This window comes from Moschus berezovskii, chromosome 1 (assembly GCF_049115385.1).
Source record: "Moschus berezovskii isolate FMDL1 chromosome 1, NW_MosBer_1.0, whole genome shotgun sequence".
Lineage (NCBI taxonomy): Eukaryota > Metazoa > Chordata > Mammalia > Artiodactyla > Moschidae > Moschus > Moschus berezovskii.
This window is the reverse complement of record NC_142460.1, coordinates 133,679,885-133,692,745: the sequence shown is the minus strand read 5'-3', so window position 1 is coordinate 133,692,745 and position 12,861 is coordinate 133,679,885. Positions and strand designations below refer to the sequence as shown.

General features: G+C 37.8%; 1 protein-coding gene across 1 annotated transcript in view; it reads left to right on the top strand.

Moving 5' to 3' along the window:
- The window catches only part of LEKR1 (leucine, glutamate and lysine rich 1), a 237,816-nt gene that overhangs the window by 99,883 nt on the left and 125,072 nt on the right, over positions 1 to 12,861 (top strand). The window contains exon 5 of the mRNA XM_055411122.2: positions 4,177 to 4,362. Within this exon, the coding sequence (XP_055267097.2) occupies positions 4,177 to 4,362 (186 nt within the window). The remainder of the gene's footprint in view (positions 1 to 4,176; positions 4,363 to 12,861) is intronic.

Genomic DNA, 12,861 nt, shown 5'->3' with positions numbered 1-12,861 from the left:
TTTTATGTCAATTTGACTAAGCTAACAGGACTAAGAACAACAAAAGAGTCTTATCAAGGCAAATAAATTGATTGTATGAGATTAATTTTGAAACTAATAATTATACTTGCATCAGGTAGCAAATTATATCACATCTACATTAAAGCTTTCAGTTCAGTTCAGTTCAGTCGCTCAGTCGTGTCCGACTCTCCGCGACCCCATGAATCACAGCACGCCAGGCCTCCCTGTCCATCACCAACTCCCGGAGTACACTCAAACTCATGTCCACAGAGTCGGTGATGCCATCCAGCCATCTCATTCTCCGTCGTCCCCTTCTCCTCCCGCCCCCAACCTTTCCCAGCATCAGAGTCTTTTCCAGTGAGTCAACTCGTCGCATGAGGTGGCCAAAGTATTGCAGTTTCAGCTTTAGCATCAGTCCCTCCAATGAACATCCAGGATTGATCTCCTTTAGAATGGACTGGTTGGATCTCCTTGCAGTATAAGCTTTAAAGTAACTTTAAAGCTAAAAACATCCGTTGGCTATAAACTTGGACAATATTACATTTTATTTTCTTTTTTTAAAAAATTATTTATTTTTGGCTGTGCTGGGTTGCTACACATGGGCTTTCTCCAGTTGTCAGTGAGCTGGGTGCATGAGCTTCTAATTGCAGTGGCTTTTCTTGCTGCACAACACAAGCTCTAGGTGCATGGTTGTTGAGCCTTCGGTTGTTGAGGCTCATAGGCTCTAGTCTGCTGGCTGAGTAGTTGTGGTGCATGGGCCTAATTGTCCCACGGTGTATGGAATCTTCCTGGATCATGGATCAAACTCGTGTCCCCTCCATTGGCAGGTGGATTCTTTACAACTGAGCCACGAGGGAAGGCCCACAAACGTTTTAAATAATATACTTCTTTCTTTCAATAGTAACTTTTGCGATCCACACTTTTCATAAAATTGATGAAATTAGGGATAGAATAAATAGGCCTATTCGCTTATCCTATTTAAAATGTTTCCTTCTTTTAGATATGTGTATTTACTGCCTTACCAAGTCTGACATTAAATAATTTAGGGCTCAAAATGCTTGCCTCTGAAGTGAAGGGAGAGGTAAAATAAACACATATTTAGGATCTTCAACTAGTGGTATATTAGAAACTGTTAGAAGCTTTGCTAAATAATGCCTTTACTCATTTAGTAGATATTGATTGAGCTTCTGTTAATTCTAGGATATTGTAATAGAAATTATAGGATGAATAAAAAATGAATAAGATATTGCTGTTCAGTTGCCAAGACGTGTCCGACTCTTTGTGACCTCATGGATTGTAACACGCCAGGCTCCTCTGTCCTCCACTAACTCCGGGAGTTTGCTCAGATTCATGTCCACTGAGTCTATTACCTCCATCCTAAAATAACTTGCAGTCTAATAGGAGACCACATGTTTACATATGATCAGTGCCATAGAAATGGTGTAATTGGTGTAACAGATCTGGTCAGGAAACATTTCCAGGCAGAGGTAGCATAACAACTGTGGTAGATCTAACGTATGAGGCTAGGAGGAGCTTCTTCATGGGATAGTGCAAAAACAGGGAAAGCATAAAGTGGGTACAGTGACCAGAATAAGTAAATCGTAATTTCTGAATCCCAAATTGGGACACATAACTGACAATTATGAAGTTATATTAAGTAGGTTTGAGTACTGGAAGGAAAGTTATGACCAACCTAGAGAGCATATTATAAAGCAGAGACATTACTTTTCAACAAAGGTCCTTCTAGTCAAGGTTATGGTTTTTCCAGTGGTCATGTATGGATGTGAGAGTTGGACTATAAAGAAAGCTGATCACCAAAGAATTGATGCTTTTGAACTGTGGTGTTGGAGAAGACTCTTGAGAGTCCCTTGGACTGCAAGGAGATCCACCCAGTCCATTTTAAAGGAGATCAATTCTGGGTGTTCATTGGAAGGACTGATGCTAAAGCTGAAACTCCAGTACTTTGGCCACCTCATGCGAAGAGTTGAGTCACTGGAAAAGACTCTGATGCTGGGAGTGATTGGGGGCAGGAGGAGAAGGGGACGACAGAGAATAGGATGGCTGGATGGCATCACTGACTTGATGGATGTGAGTCTGAGTGAACTCCGGGAGTTGATGATGGACAGGGAGGCCTGGTGTGCTATGATTCATGGGGTCACAGAGTCAGACACGACTGAGCAACTGAACTGAACTGAACTGAACTGACACCAGGATTGCCGTAGGTATAGGGGATGTATAGTTTGCCAAGGGTAAGTTAATTGACCCCATTGTGTTTTACTTTTCTAATTCCATGTTAGAAACATTGTGCCTCCTGTTAGTTTTTAAATCTTTCTGTACTTTTCCATGTGTTAAATATATTTCACAAATGAATTTTTATTGCAGATTCTTATTCTTTTAATGTCAAATAGAAAGTCACATTGACACGAGTAGTTATTTTAGAGACAGATAGTAGTGTACACTGAGAGAGTCAGCCTGCAAACCTAACCAGTATCATTCTGGCAAACGATAAACAGGTCACAGCATGTGTGTGCTCCTCTGCAGTGTCATTCTGACTTCATCTTAGATAGATATGGTTAGGGTACGGTACAATTTATTCAGCCATAAGAAGCCACCTTTATGGCTACAAAAATACCCAGGAAGATTTTTTTAGGCCTGAAGAAAAACTGCAATCTCCTTGTTTTCTTCAACTATATTCTTTTAAAAACTCATGTACTGTTAGTAGTTTTCCTCACACAAATGGTAACGTACCCATAAATTTTCAGAAGCATATAGCTATTCTTAGGGGAAAAAATTCCCATGTAAAGGAACCCCTGGAATATAATAGACCTCCACTTATTTGGTCTCTGCCAAATTATTTCTCTAGGTTTTCCATTTTGAGTAGGAATAAAAGGTGAAGAATGTGCCAGACCCCTTGTGTTCATGCACTTGGTCTACCTTAAGTGCCACTTTTTCTTCCAGACGTACTTTCTTCCCATAGAAAAACATTTTGCTTTTCTCCCCTTAGACTACATTCCTGATCCTACTCATCCCCATCCCTTAGGGCACGCTCTCTTCTCTCTGCTCCGTTCAGCATGCTGCTTTATTTCTCTTGTAACCTTTTACTGGCCATGTTGCCTCTGAAGCCATGTGTATCCCATAGAAGTCTACTTCTCATCTTCACTGGCCCATGTGGCTACTATTTCTGCTCCCAGACCAGTAAACCAAGCCACCTTTCTTTGACACCCTAAACCAATCACATAGTCCAGGATGAGCTTAACAAGGAAGGGAATGCCACGTGAATTCTCTAGAAAAGCAGACTGTCCAGATTTTTATGTAGATCACATCTCCTTCAATTCAGTTAATTGTGGTTGTATAAATTTTATAGTATTTTTTATTATTATTGCATGTGTGTTTGTATGTTTTAATGGTGGTTTAAGGCAACAGTGCTGAAAAGACTGATGGAGAGTTTGATAATTATCATTCTGACAGATAAAATGTTCTATGCACTTCTCACAAAATTATATAAAATTAGCACATTAAAATCCACATAATGCTGTGAAGGCATATTTTTATTAAACTTAATCTAAGTAGATAGACTAATAAGAAGTGATTGCTATGATGAAATTCTAGTCTCATTTTGAGGGGACAGAGTGTTATTAGAATCATTAAGATATACTAACTAATACTTTCTGCCCATAAATTTATTAGTTTTAAATACTGTTTCCTTTTATTTCTCTCCAACCCACCACCTTTCTTCATAATTTGTGTAGAATATAGCCTAGTTATCTCCAAGAAATTCCTCATAACCAGCTCATGCTAGCACATTTAAATTTACTTTTCTGAATCATGTTGCCAAGAAAACAATTTAATTTCAGTAAAATCCAGAACATTACAGAGATATTATGCTATTTATTCATGTGAGTATTTAAAAAGCAGGCAGGATTGTCATTTAACACAATTTAAAGGCTTTAAAAAACTACTAAAATGTTTCATGTATCATTTTGCAATACGGTCTTTTTCCTCATTTCTTTTTCAGAATAACTACTAAATTAAAACTCAACTTTTTGGTTATACTCTCTATACTCTCAGAGAAGTCATCTTGGCTTTCAACTATCAATTTTCTAAAATAATCTTTTTTTTAAGAAATGTTTTATGATCCAGTGTTGTCTATTTGTAAACTTTGTATTTTCTTTACAGAAATAAAGATGCTAAATAAAACTTTGACAGTCTCCCAGAGAAACAATGTATGCCTTGAAGAGGAAATGAAAAATCTGAAGTTGTTGTCAGATGCAGCCATATTGAGATCTCAGCAGATTCAGACATCCAAACAACAGGAAGTAAACTTGCAAACCAGATGCCATGACTTGCAAAAGGAAGTACTAGGTAAAAGAGAATTATTTTTTCTGTCGTTCGCAACTAGCTGTAATAAATAAATGTATAAATTTTTATTTCTTTTATAATCACAACAAAAATCTTGTTTTAACTAGTTTGTGTTAATAATTAAATATATCTAATTATTACTATGCCAATAACTGATTCTGTTATAAATGTTTGCTATCACCCATTCCTAATCTGCCATATAGAGTGGCAAGTATTAGTGAATATAATAAAGACTTTTCAATTACAGTGAGATTTCAGGAAAACAAAGTAGGAGTTACTTTTGTATATCATCATCCCCAGTGGATGGTGGTTTAGAATACTGAAAGACTATGCAGCATATGCTGTTATATAATGTAAGTCCAAATATTTAGGTGTTCCTTCATTTTTCCAAATGAAAAGATGAAAAATTATGTTTTGAGAGCCTTGGACAAGGTTTTAAAATTTTTACCTTAGAACATTGAGTATATCAGCAGTAAGGCTATGGGGATTTGTACTTTTTCCTGAAGGCAATAAGAAATCATTGACAACTGGTAATCAGGAGAATGATCTAACACAAGAAGTGTTTTAGCAAAATTAAACTGTTAGCACTGTATGGAAGTGTTCCGAACATCAAAGAATTGGAGTCAGATAGCCATTTAGAAAACATGTTTACTGGTAACCTAGTCCCTAGACCAACCATAAGACACTGAAATACGGTAGAACATAGAACACTAACATTTTTTTAGGTGGTAGTATATACTAGGGGCTTTCCAGGTGGCTCAGTGGTAAAGAATCCGCCTGCAAAGCAGGTGATGCCAGTTTGATCTCTGGGTCGAGAGGATCTCCTGGGGAAGGGATAAGCTACCCACTAGTATTCTTGCCTGGGAAATCCCATAGACAGAGGAGCCTGGCAGGCTCTATATTGTTGGTTTTGTTTAATCACTAAGTCCTGTCCAATTCTTTTGTGACCCCATGGACTGTAGCCTGCCAGGCTCCTCTGTCCATAGGCTTTCCCAGGCAAGAATAGTGGAGTGGGTAGTCATTTCCTTCTCCGGGGAGTCTTCTCAACCCAGGGATAGAACCCGCGTCTTCTGCACTGCAGGTGAATTCTTTACCGCTGAGCCACCAGGGAAGCCTATGTTAGCACTGTATATAAATTACTTCTGTTAATCCTTGCAATGACTATGAGCAGCTGGTATAATTATCCCATCTTAAAGGGGAGAGAATGAAGGCCCAGAGAGGTAACATACCTGTTCCCACATAACTGATAAATGGCAGGAAACGAAAGCAAACCTAGTTGGATTCCAAGACTTATGCTTGTTACACTATGTCTCCTTGGCCCTCTCCGTGGCCACGCTGCTGCTGCTGCTGCTGCTAAGTTGCTTCAGTCGTGTCCGACTCTGTGCGATCCCACAGACGGCAGAACACTAGGCTCCTCGGTCACTGGGATTCTCCAGGCAAGAACACTGGAGTGGGTTGCCATTTCCTTCTCCACTAGGAAGGCTCAAATAAAACCAGAGTTGCGAGGACTACCCAGGTCTAGAGAGGAAAGCACCTGACTGAATAGACAAGGGAATGAAGGAGGTCACAGAGGGCTCTCAGCCTCCTTGCGGGGGAGTATTTAATGATGGAGTTCTCTAGAGAGAGAACCTAGTTTTGAAAGGTAACTTGTCACATGAACGTGGAAGCAATATGAAACAATACAAATTTTATTTTATTTTTTTTTGTAGTTAATTTATTTTTTATTGGAGGCAAATTATTTTACAATATTATATTGGTTGGTTTTGCCATACATTGACATGAATTTGCCCCGGGTTTACATAAGTTCCCCCTCCTGAACCCCCCTCCCACCTCCCTCCTCCCTTTATCCTCCCTCTGGGTCATCCCCGCATGTCAGCCCCGAGCATCCTATAACACGCATTGACCCTGAATTAGTGATTCGTTTCACATATGACAACATACGTGTTTCGATGCCATTCTCCCAAATCATCCCACCCTCACCCTCTCCCATAGAGTCCCAAAGACTGTTCTATACATCTGTGTCTCTTTTGCTGTCTCGTATACAGGGTTATCATTTGCATCTTTCTAAATTCCATATATATGTGTTAGTATACTGTATTGGTGTTTTTCTTTCTGGCTTACTTCACTCTGTATAATAGGCTCCAGTTTCATCCACCTCATTAGAACTGATTCAAATGTATTCTTTTTAATGGCTGAATAATACTCCATTGTGTATATGTACCAAAGCTTTCTTATCCATTCGTCTGCAGATGGACATCTAGGTTGCTTCCATGTCCTGGCTATTATAAACAGTGCTGCAATGAACATTGGAGTACACGTGTCTCTTTCAATTCTGGTTTCCTCAGTGTGTATGCCCAGGAGTGCGATTGCTGGATCATATGGCAGTTCTATTTCCAATTTTTTGAGGAATCTCCACACTGTTCTCCATAGTGGCTGTACTAGTTTGCATTCCCACCAACAGTGTAAGAGGGTTCCTTTCTCTCCACATCCTCTCCAGCATTTATTGCATGTAGATTTTTGGATAGCAGCCATTCTGACTGAAACAATACAAATTTTAAAATCAGGTATTTTGTCTCTTGTCAATTACTTTGTCAATTAGATTCTCCAAATTTTCTATCAAATTATTAGAATTTTCCAATAATTTTAAGGGCAGTTTATATAGTAAAGTAATTATTTATCTTCTGTATTCAATTTTTTTCTGATGTATAATTTGTCTATTGATTTTTCACAGTAAATTGTACCATATCAGCATTTTTCTTTTTGGTATTATAAAATTATTATCTTTTATTGTTTCTAGTTAGTCTTAGTTCAAAAAGTCCGTTTCATTTCTAGATTATACATATAGTCTCTTGGATTTTCTTTCATTTAAGTCATTAATACATATGCAGTTTACCTTTAATACGGTATGAGATTTGAGGTCCAGTTTTATTCTTTCCATTTGCATAGCCATTTGTGTCAACACTGTGTATTATAATACATAAAATAAAACTACTATCTGTCATATGGCAAAATTTCAAAATGCTGACATCTATTACTGTATTCTCTTTTCTGTTCCACTAATTTATTGGATGTACTATTAATATCATATTCATTAGACTTAATAGCATATTCTCATAACTGGTAAGTCTTTCTTCTTTTTACTTTTTAAATACTTTTAAAAAATATATTTTTTTAAAAAATTTGGAAGTTTTCTTCAATTTGAACTTTAAGATCATTTATTCACCTCTAATCCAAAGACTCTGACAGAGATCTAGTAAGGTTTTACTCTTCCAGTCTGTGTGTATACTTTTCTTACATATTCACAGGTAGATATTCTTCCACATAAAATTTAAAGTAATTTTATTCAGCTTTAACCCCAACAAGAATTCTAATTGGGATTGCATTATATTTATACTGATTTTTAGAGTTTATATTTTTAGTGATGTTAAGTCTTATTAATATTATAAAAGATTTCTCATTCAAGAATATGATATGTCCATTAACTTCTTTAAATATTGTTTTTAATGTAGTGAGCATCCTTGTATCTTTTATAATTTTACAAAAACACACTGCTGAAAATCTTTGAGGTTTAAGCAGAAATTAAAGTGAATATAAAATATCTGGACTTGTGTGGTATTAAAAAACACTACATATCAAGAATTTGTGGGATGCAGCCAAAGTGATGCTTTGAGCAAGATGTATAGCTTTAAATATTTACATAAGAAGGAGGGAATAAACTCAACATAAAAGAAAAAACACAGTAAAAATAAGAGCAGCAGTCAGTGAGACAGAAAACAAAAATATGATAAAGAAGATAAAAAAGCATTGATTTAAAAAAAAATACAATAGACAAACCTCTAGCAATTCAATCACAAGAAGAGAAAAGAAACAAATGAAAAACATAAGGAATGAAACAGGAACAGTAACTGCAGATAAAGAGTAAAAAGAAAAGTGAATGCTGCCAACAACTTTGAAATCTTACATGAGATGGACGTATTATTAGAAAAATATATCTTACCATGACTTACTCAAAAAAATTAAATGTTCCTATAACTATTAAAGAAAAAGAAGCAGTATTTTCTCATCAGAAAAAAGCTAGATTCTATTTTACAAGCAGTTTCTGCCAACTTTCAAGGAAGAGAGGATCCTAATTTTATACAATATTTTCTAAACAACTGAAAAATTGGAAATATTTCCTAACTCATCCTATAAGGCCAGGGTAACCCTATTACCAAAATTAAGACAAAATATTAAAGTAATATTATAGATACATTTATGTTATAAACATCAGTATAACAATTTCAACTGTATATTTGATACTTTCAAAATATTTTGAACCACTTGACTATATTCCTCATTGATAAAATTAAAATTATGTAAAATAAAACTCTTAATGTGCTATTCTGTTATTTCAGACTTCATTTAGTTCAGTTCAGTTCAGTCGCTCAGTCGTGTCCGACTCTCCGTCACCCCATGAATCACAGCATGCCAGGCCTCCCTGTCCATCACCAACTCCCGGAGTTCACTCAAACTCATGTCCACAGAGTCGGTGATGCCATCTAGCCATCTCATTCTCGGTCGTCCCCTTCTCCTCCCGCCCCCAACCTTTCCCAGCATCAGAGTCTTTTCCAGTGATAAAGGAGGACAAATTTAGGGTGGATTTGCTAAAACATACATTTCATGGTTATAAATAACTTTTTAAAAAATGCAGCCCCCCAAAATCAAAGGTTATTATTCTTAATTCTCTTTTATTTCATCATTTTAATCTGATTTCTAAGATAAGCCATTTCCTTGAGTGTTTTTGTCTCTGAAAAGAACAGTAAAACACTAGAGAATGTGTCTTATATTGTGTGTAACAGGCAGTTAAGAGTTAAGTCAAGTAACTACATTTCTATATTTGAAGAAAAGAAGTGATTTACTGACATAAGAGAAGAAAAGGAAAACATTTTCACTAACTAGGAACCCTCTCTGTGCCAGTCATTTGAAGACCAGGAGCTGACTCTGGCTCAGATCATGAACTCCTTATTGCAAAATTCAGATTTAAATTGAAGAAAGTAGGGAAAACCACTAGACCATTCAGATATGACCTAAATCAAATCCCTTATGATTATACAGTGGAAGTGAGAAATAAGTTTAAGGGACTAGATCTGATAGATCGAATGCCTGATGAACTCTGGACGGAGGTTCGTGACATTGTACAGGAGACAGGGACCAAGACCATCCCCATGGAAAAGAAATGCAAAAAAGCAAAATGGCTGTATGAGGACGCCTTACAAATAGCTGTGAAAAGAAGAGAGGCGAAAAGCAAAGGAGAAAAGGAAAGATATAAGCATCTGAATGCAGAGTTCCAAAGAATAGCAAGGAGAGATAAGAAAGCCTTCCTCAGTGATCAATGCAAAGAAATAGAGGAAAACAACAGAATAGGAAAAACAAGAGATCTCTTCAAGAAAATGAGAGATATCAAGGGAACATTTCATGCAAAGATGGGCTCGATAAAGGACAGAAATGGTATGGACCTAACAGAAGCAGAAGATATTAAGAAGAGGTGGCAAGAATACACAGAAGAACTGTACAAAAAAGATCTTCATGACCAAGATAATCACGAAAGTGTGATCACTCACCTGGAGCCAGACATCTTGGAATGTGAAGTCAAGTGGACCTTAGAGAGCATCACTACGAACAAAGCTAGTGGAAGTGATGGAATTCCAATTGAGCTATTTCAAATCCTGAAAGATGATGCTGTGAAAGTGCTGCACTCAATATGCCAGCAAATTTGGAAAACTCAGCAGGGGCCACAGGACTGGAAAAGGCCAGTCTTCATTCCAATCCCAAAGAAAGGCAATGCCAAAGAATGCTCAAACTACCGGACAATTGCACTCATCTCACATGCTAGTAAAGTCATGCTCAACATTCTCCAAGCCAGGCTTCAGCAATATGTGAACTGTGAGCTTCCAGATGTTCAAGCAGGTTTTAGAAAAGGCAGAGGCACCAGAGATCAAATTGCCAACATCCGCGGGATCATGGAGAAAGCAAGAGAGTTCCAGAAAAAACATCTGCTTCATTGACTATGCCAAAGCCTTTGACTGTGTGGATCACCATAAACTGTGGAACATTCTGAAAGAGATGGGAATACCAGACCACCTGACCTGTCTCTTGAGAAACCTGTATGCAGGTCAGGAAGCAACAGTTAGAACTGGACATGGAACAACAGACTGATTCCAAATAGGAAAAGGAGTACGTCAAGGTTGTATATTGTCACCCTGCTTATTTAACTTATATGCAGAGTACATCATGAGGAATGCTGGGCTGGAAGAAGCACAAGCTGGAATCAAGATTGCTGGGAGAAATATCAATAACCTCAGATATGCAGATGACACCACCCTTATGGCAGAAAGTGAAGAGGAACTCAAAAGCCTCTTGATGAAAGTGAAAGAGGAGAGTGAAAATGTTGGCTTGAAGCTCAACATTCAGAAAACTAAATCATGGCATCTGGTCCCATCACTTCATGGGAAATAGATGGGGAAACAGTGGAAACAATGTCAGACTTTATGTTTTTGGGCTCCAAAATCACTGTGGATGCTGATTGCAGCCATGAACTTAAAAGACGCTTACTCCTTGGAAGGAAAGTTATGACCAACCTAGATAGCATATTAAAAAGCAGAGACATTACTTTGCCAACCAAGGTCCGTCTAGTCAAGGCTATGGTTTTTCCCGTGGTCATGTATGGATGTGAGAGTTGGACTGTGAAGAAAGCTGATCGCTGAAGAATTGATGCTTTTGAACTGTGGTGTTGTAGAAGACTCTTGAGAGTCCCTTGGACTGCAAGGAGATCCAACCAGTCCATTCTAAAGGAGATCAATCCTGGGTGTTCATTGGAAGGACTGATGCTAAAGCTGAAACTCCAATACTTTGGCCACCTCATGCAATGAGTTGACTCACTGGAAAAGACTCTGATGCTGGGAGGGACTGGGGGTGGGAGAAGATGGGGATGACAGAGAATGAGATGGCTGGATGGCATCACCGACTCGACGGACATGAATTTGAGTGAACTCTGGGAGTTGGTGATGGACAGGGAGGCCTGGCGTGCTGTGATTCATGGGGTTGCAAAGAGTCGGACACGACTGAGCGACTGAAGTGAACTGAAGCATCTTTCATCTAATCCTCATAGTATTCTAATGTGTGCATGCAGTCCTGTCCAATTCTTTGTGACCCTATGGACTGAAGCCCTCCAGGCTCCTCTTGTCAATGGGATTCTCCAGGCCAAAATACTGGAGTGGGTTGCCATTTCCTTCTCCAGAGGATCTTCCTTCTCCAGGGATTGAACCCGGGTATCGTATGTCTCCTGCATTGGCAGGCGGGATCTTTACCACTATTGCCACCTGGGAAGCCCCATTCTAATGTATAAGTTTTTATTATTCTAATCAGATATAGAGAAGTAGGCCATGATTACACTGCTAAGATTCAAACTCAGGTCTCTGTTGGGCCAAAGCTTGTTAGCTCTTTAATCATTTCAGTCAGTTTCAAAAAGGCATATGAAAACACTGAACTCCTTTTCTGTGTAAAAAGGAAAGAAGAAGAAGGGGATGAATTTCCACCCTCCACTTTCCTCTTACAAAAATGGACAATTAGCTTAACAAGTTTTCTCAGAATTAAAGCTAAGGAAGTGTTTTCCAAAATTGCCTGACCACAAGAATATTCAGGAATGTGGAAATTTGTGTGGGGAGATAATAAAGGGACCTATTGAAAGTGTATATTCTTGCACATCAGTTCAAACACATTGAGTATCTCCAAGATTCTAAGATGCTGTACTCTTAATAAATGCTTAAGGTGATTCCTGTAATGAGGCAAATTTTGTACTAGTTTAAAAATAAGAATAAGGAAAATAGGAAAAAGCATATTCACATTTAAGCATAGTAAAAAAAAAAGTAGAAATGGTTTAATTTCAAAGAAGTGTTTTGTCACTGGTTCCACTATCATTTGGCTTTTTAAGATTCTAATGTCTGGTCTCTTCACTCTTGACTCAGATTTTAGCCTTACAACGGGAGTTTCTGCTCTTAACACTTTGATGAAGGCTGGTAACTGTGAAGCTGATGTGCTAAAGAAATTATTAGGAATGAAAATTGTATAGCAGTAGTAAAAAAGACGAAGAACCAGGATGCTTAAATTTAACTTCAGGAGCCAGAGTAGGCCCATCCCCTCAACCATCAAGGATACTGGGGTGCCAGGTCCTGGGGCTTTCCACCCTCTGCCACTTGAGCATTGGTACTTTTTAAAACAGAAAAATGTATATTATTTTTATTTACTTTTTTTGTAAGTGATTTTCCATCTTCTTTTGAGGTTTGGGGTTATTCTTTGTCTGCACTGTTTACAATAACCATTTCACTCTGATTCATCACTTGCAGCTCAGTGGACTGTATGTTGAGGATCCATCAGTTCCTGGGAGGCATTACCATAACAATGTTAATAAAATGTCTTTTTGTTTGTAAAAAACATATATATAAAATAAACAGAATAGAATAAAAT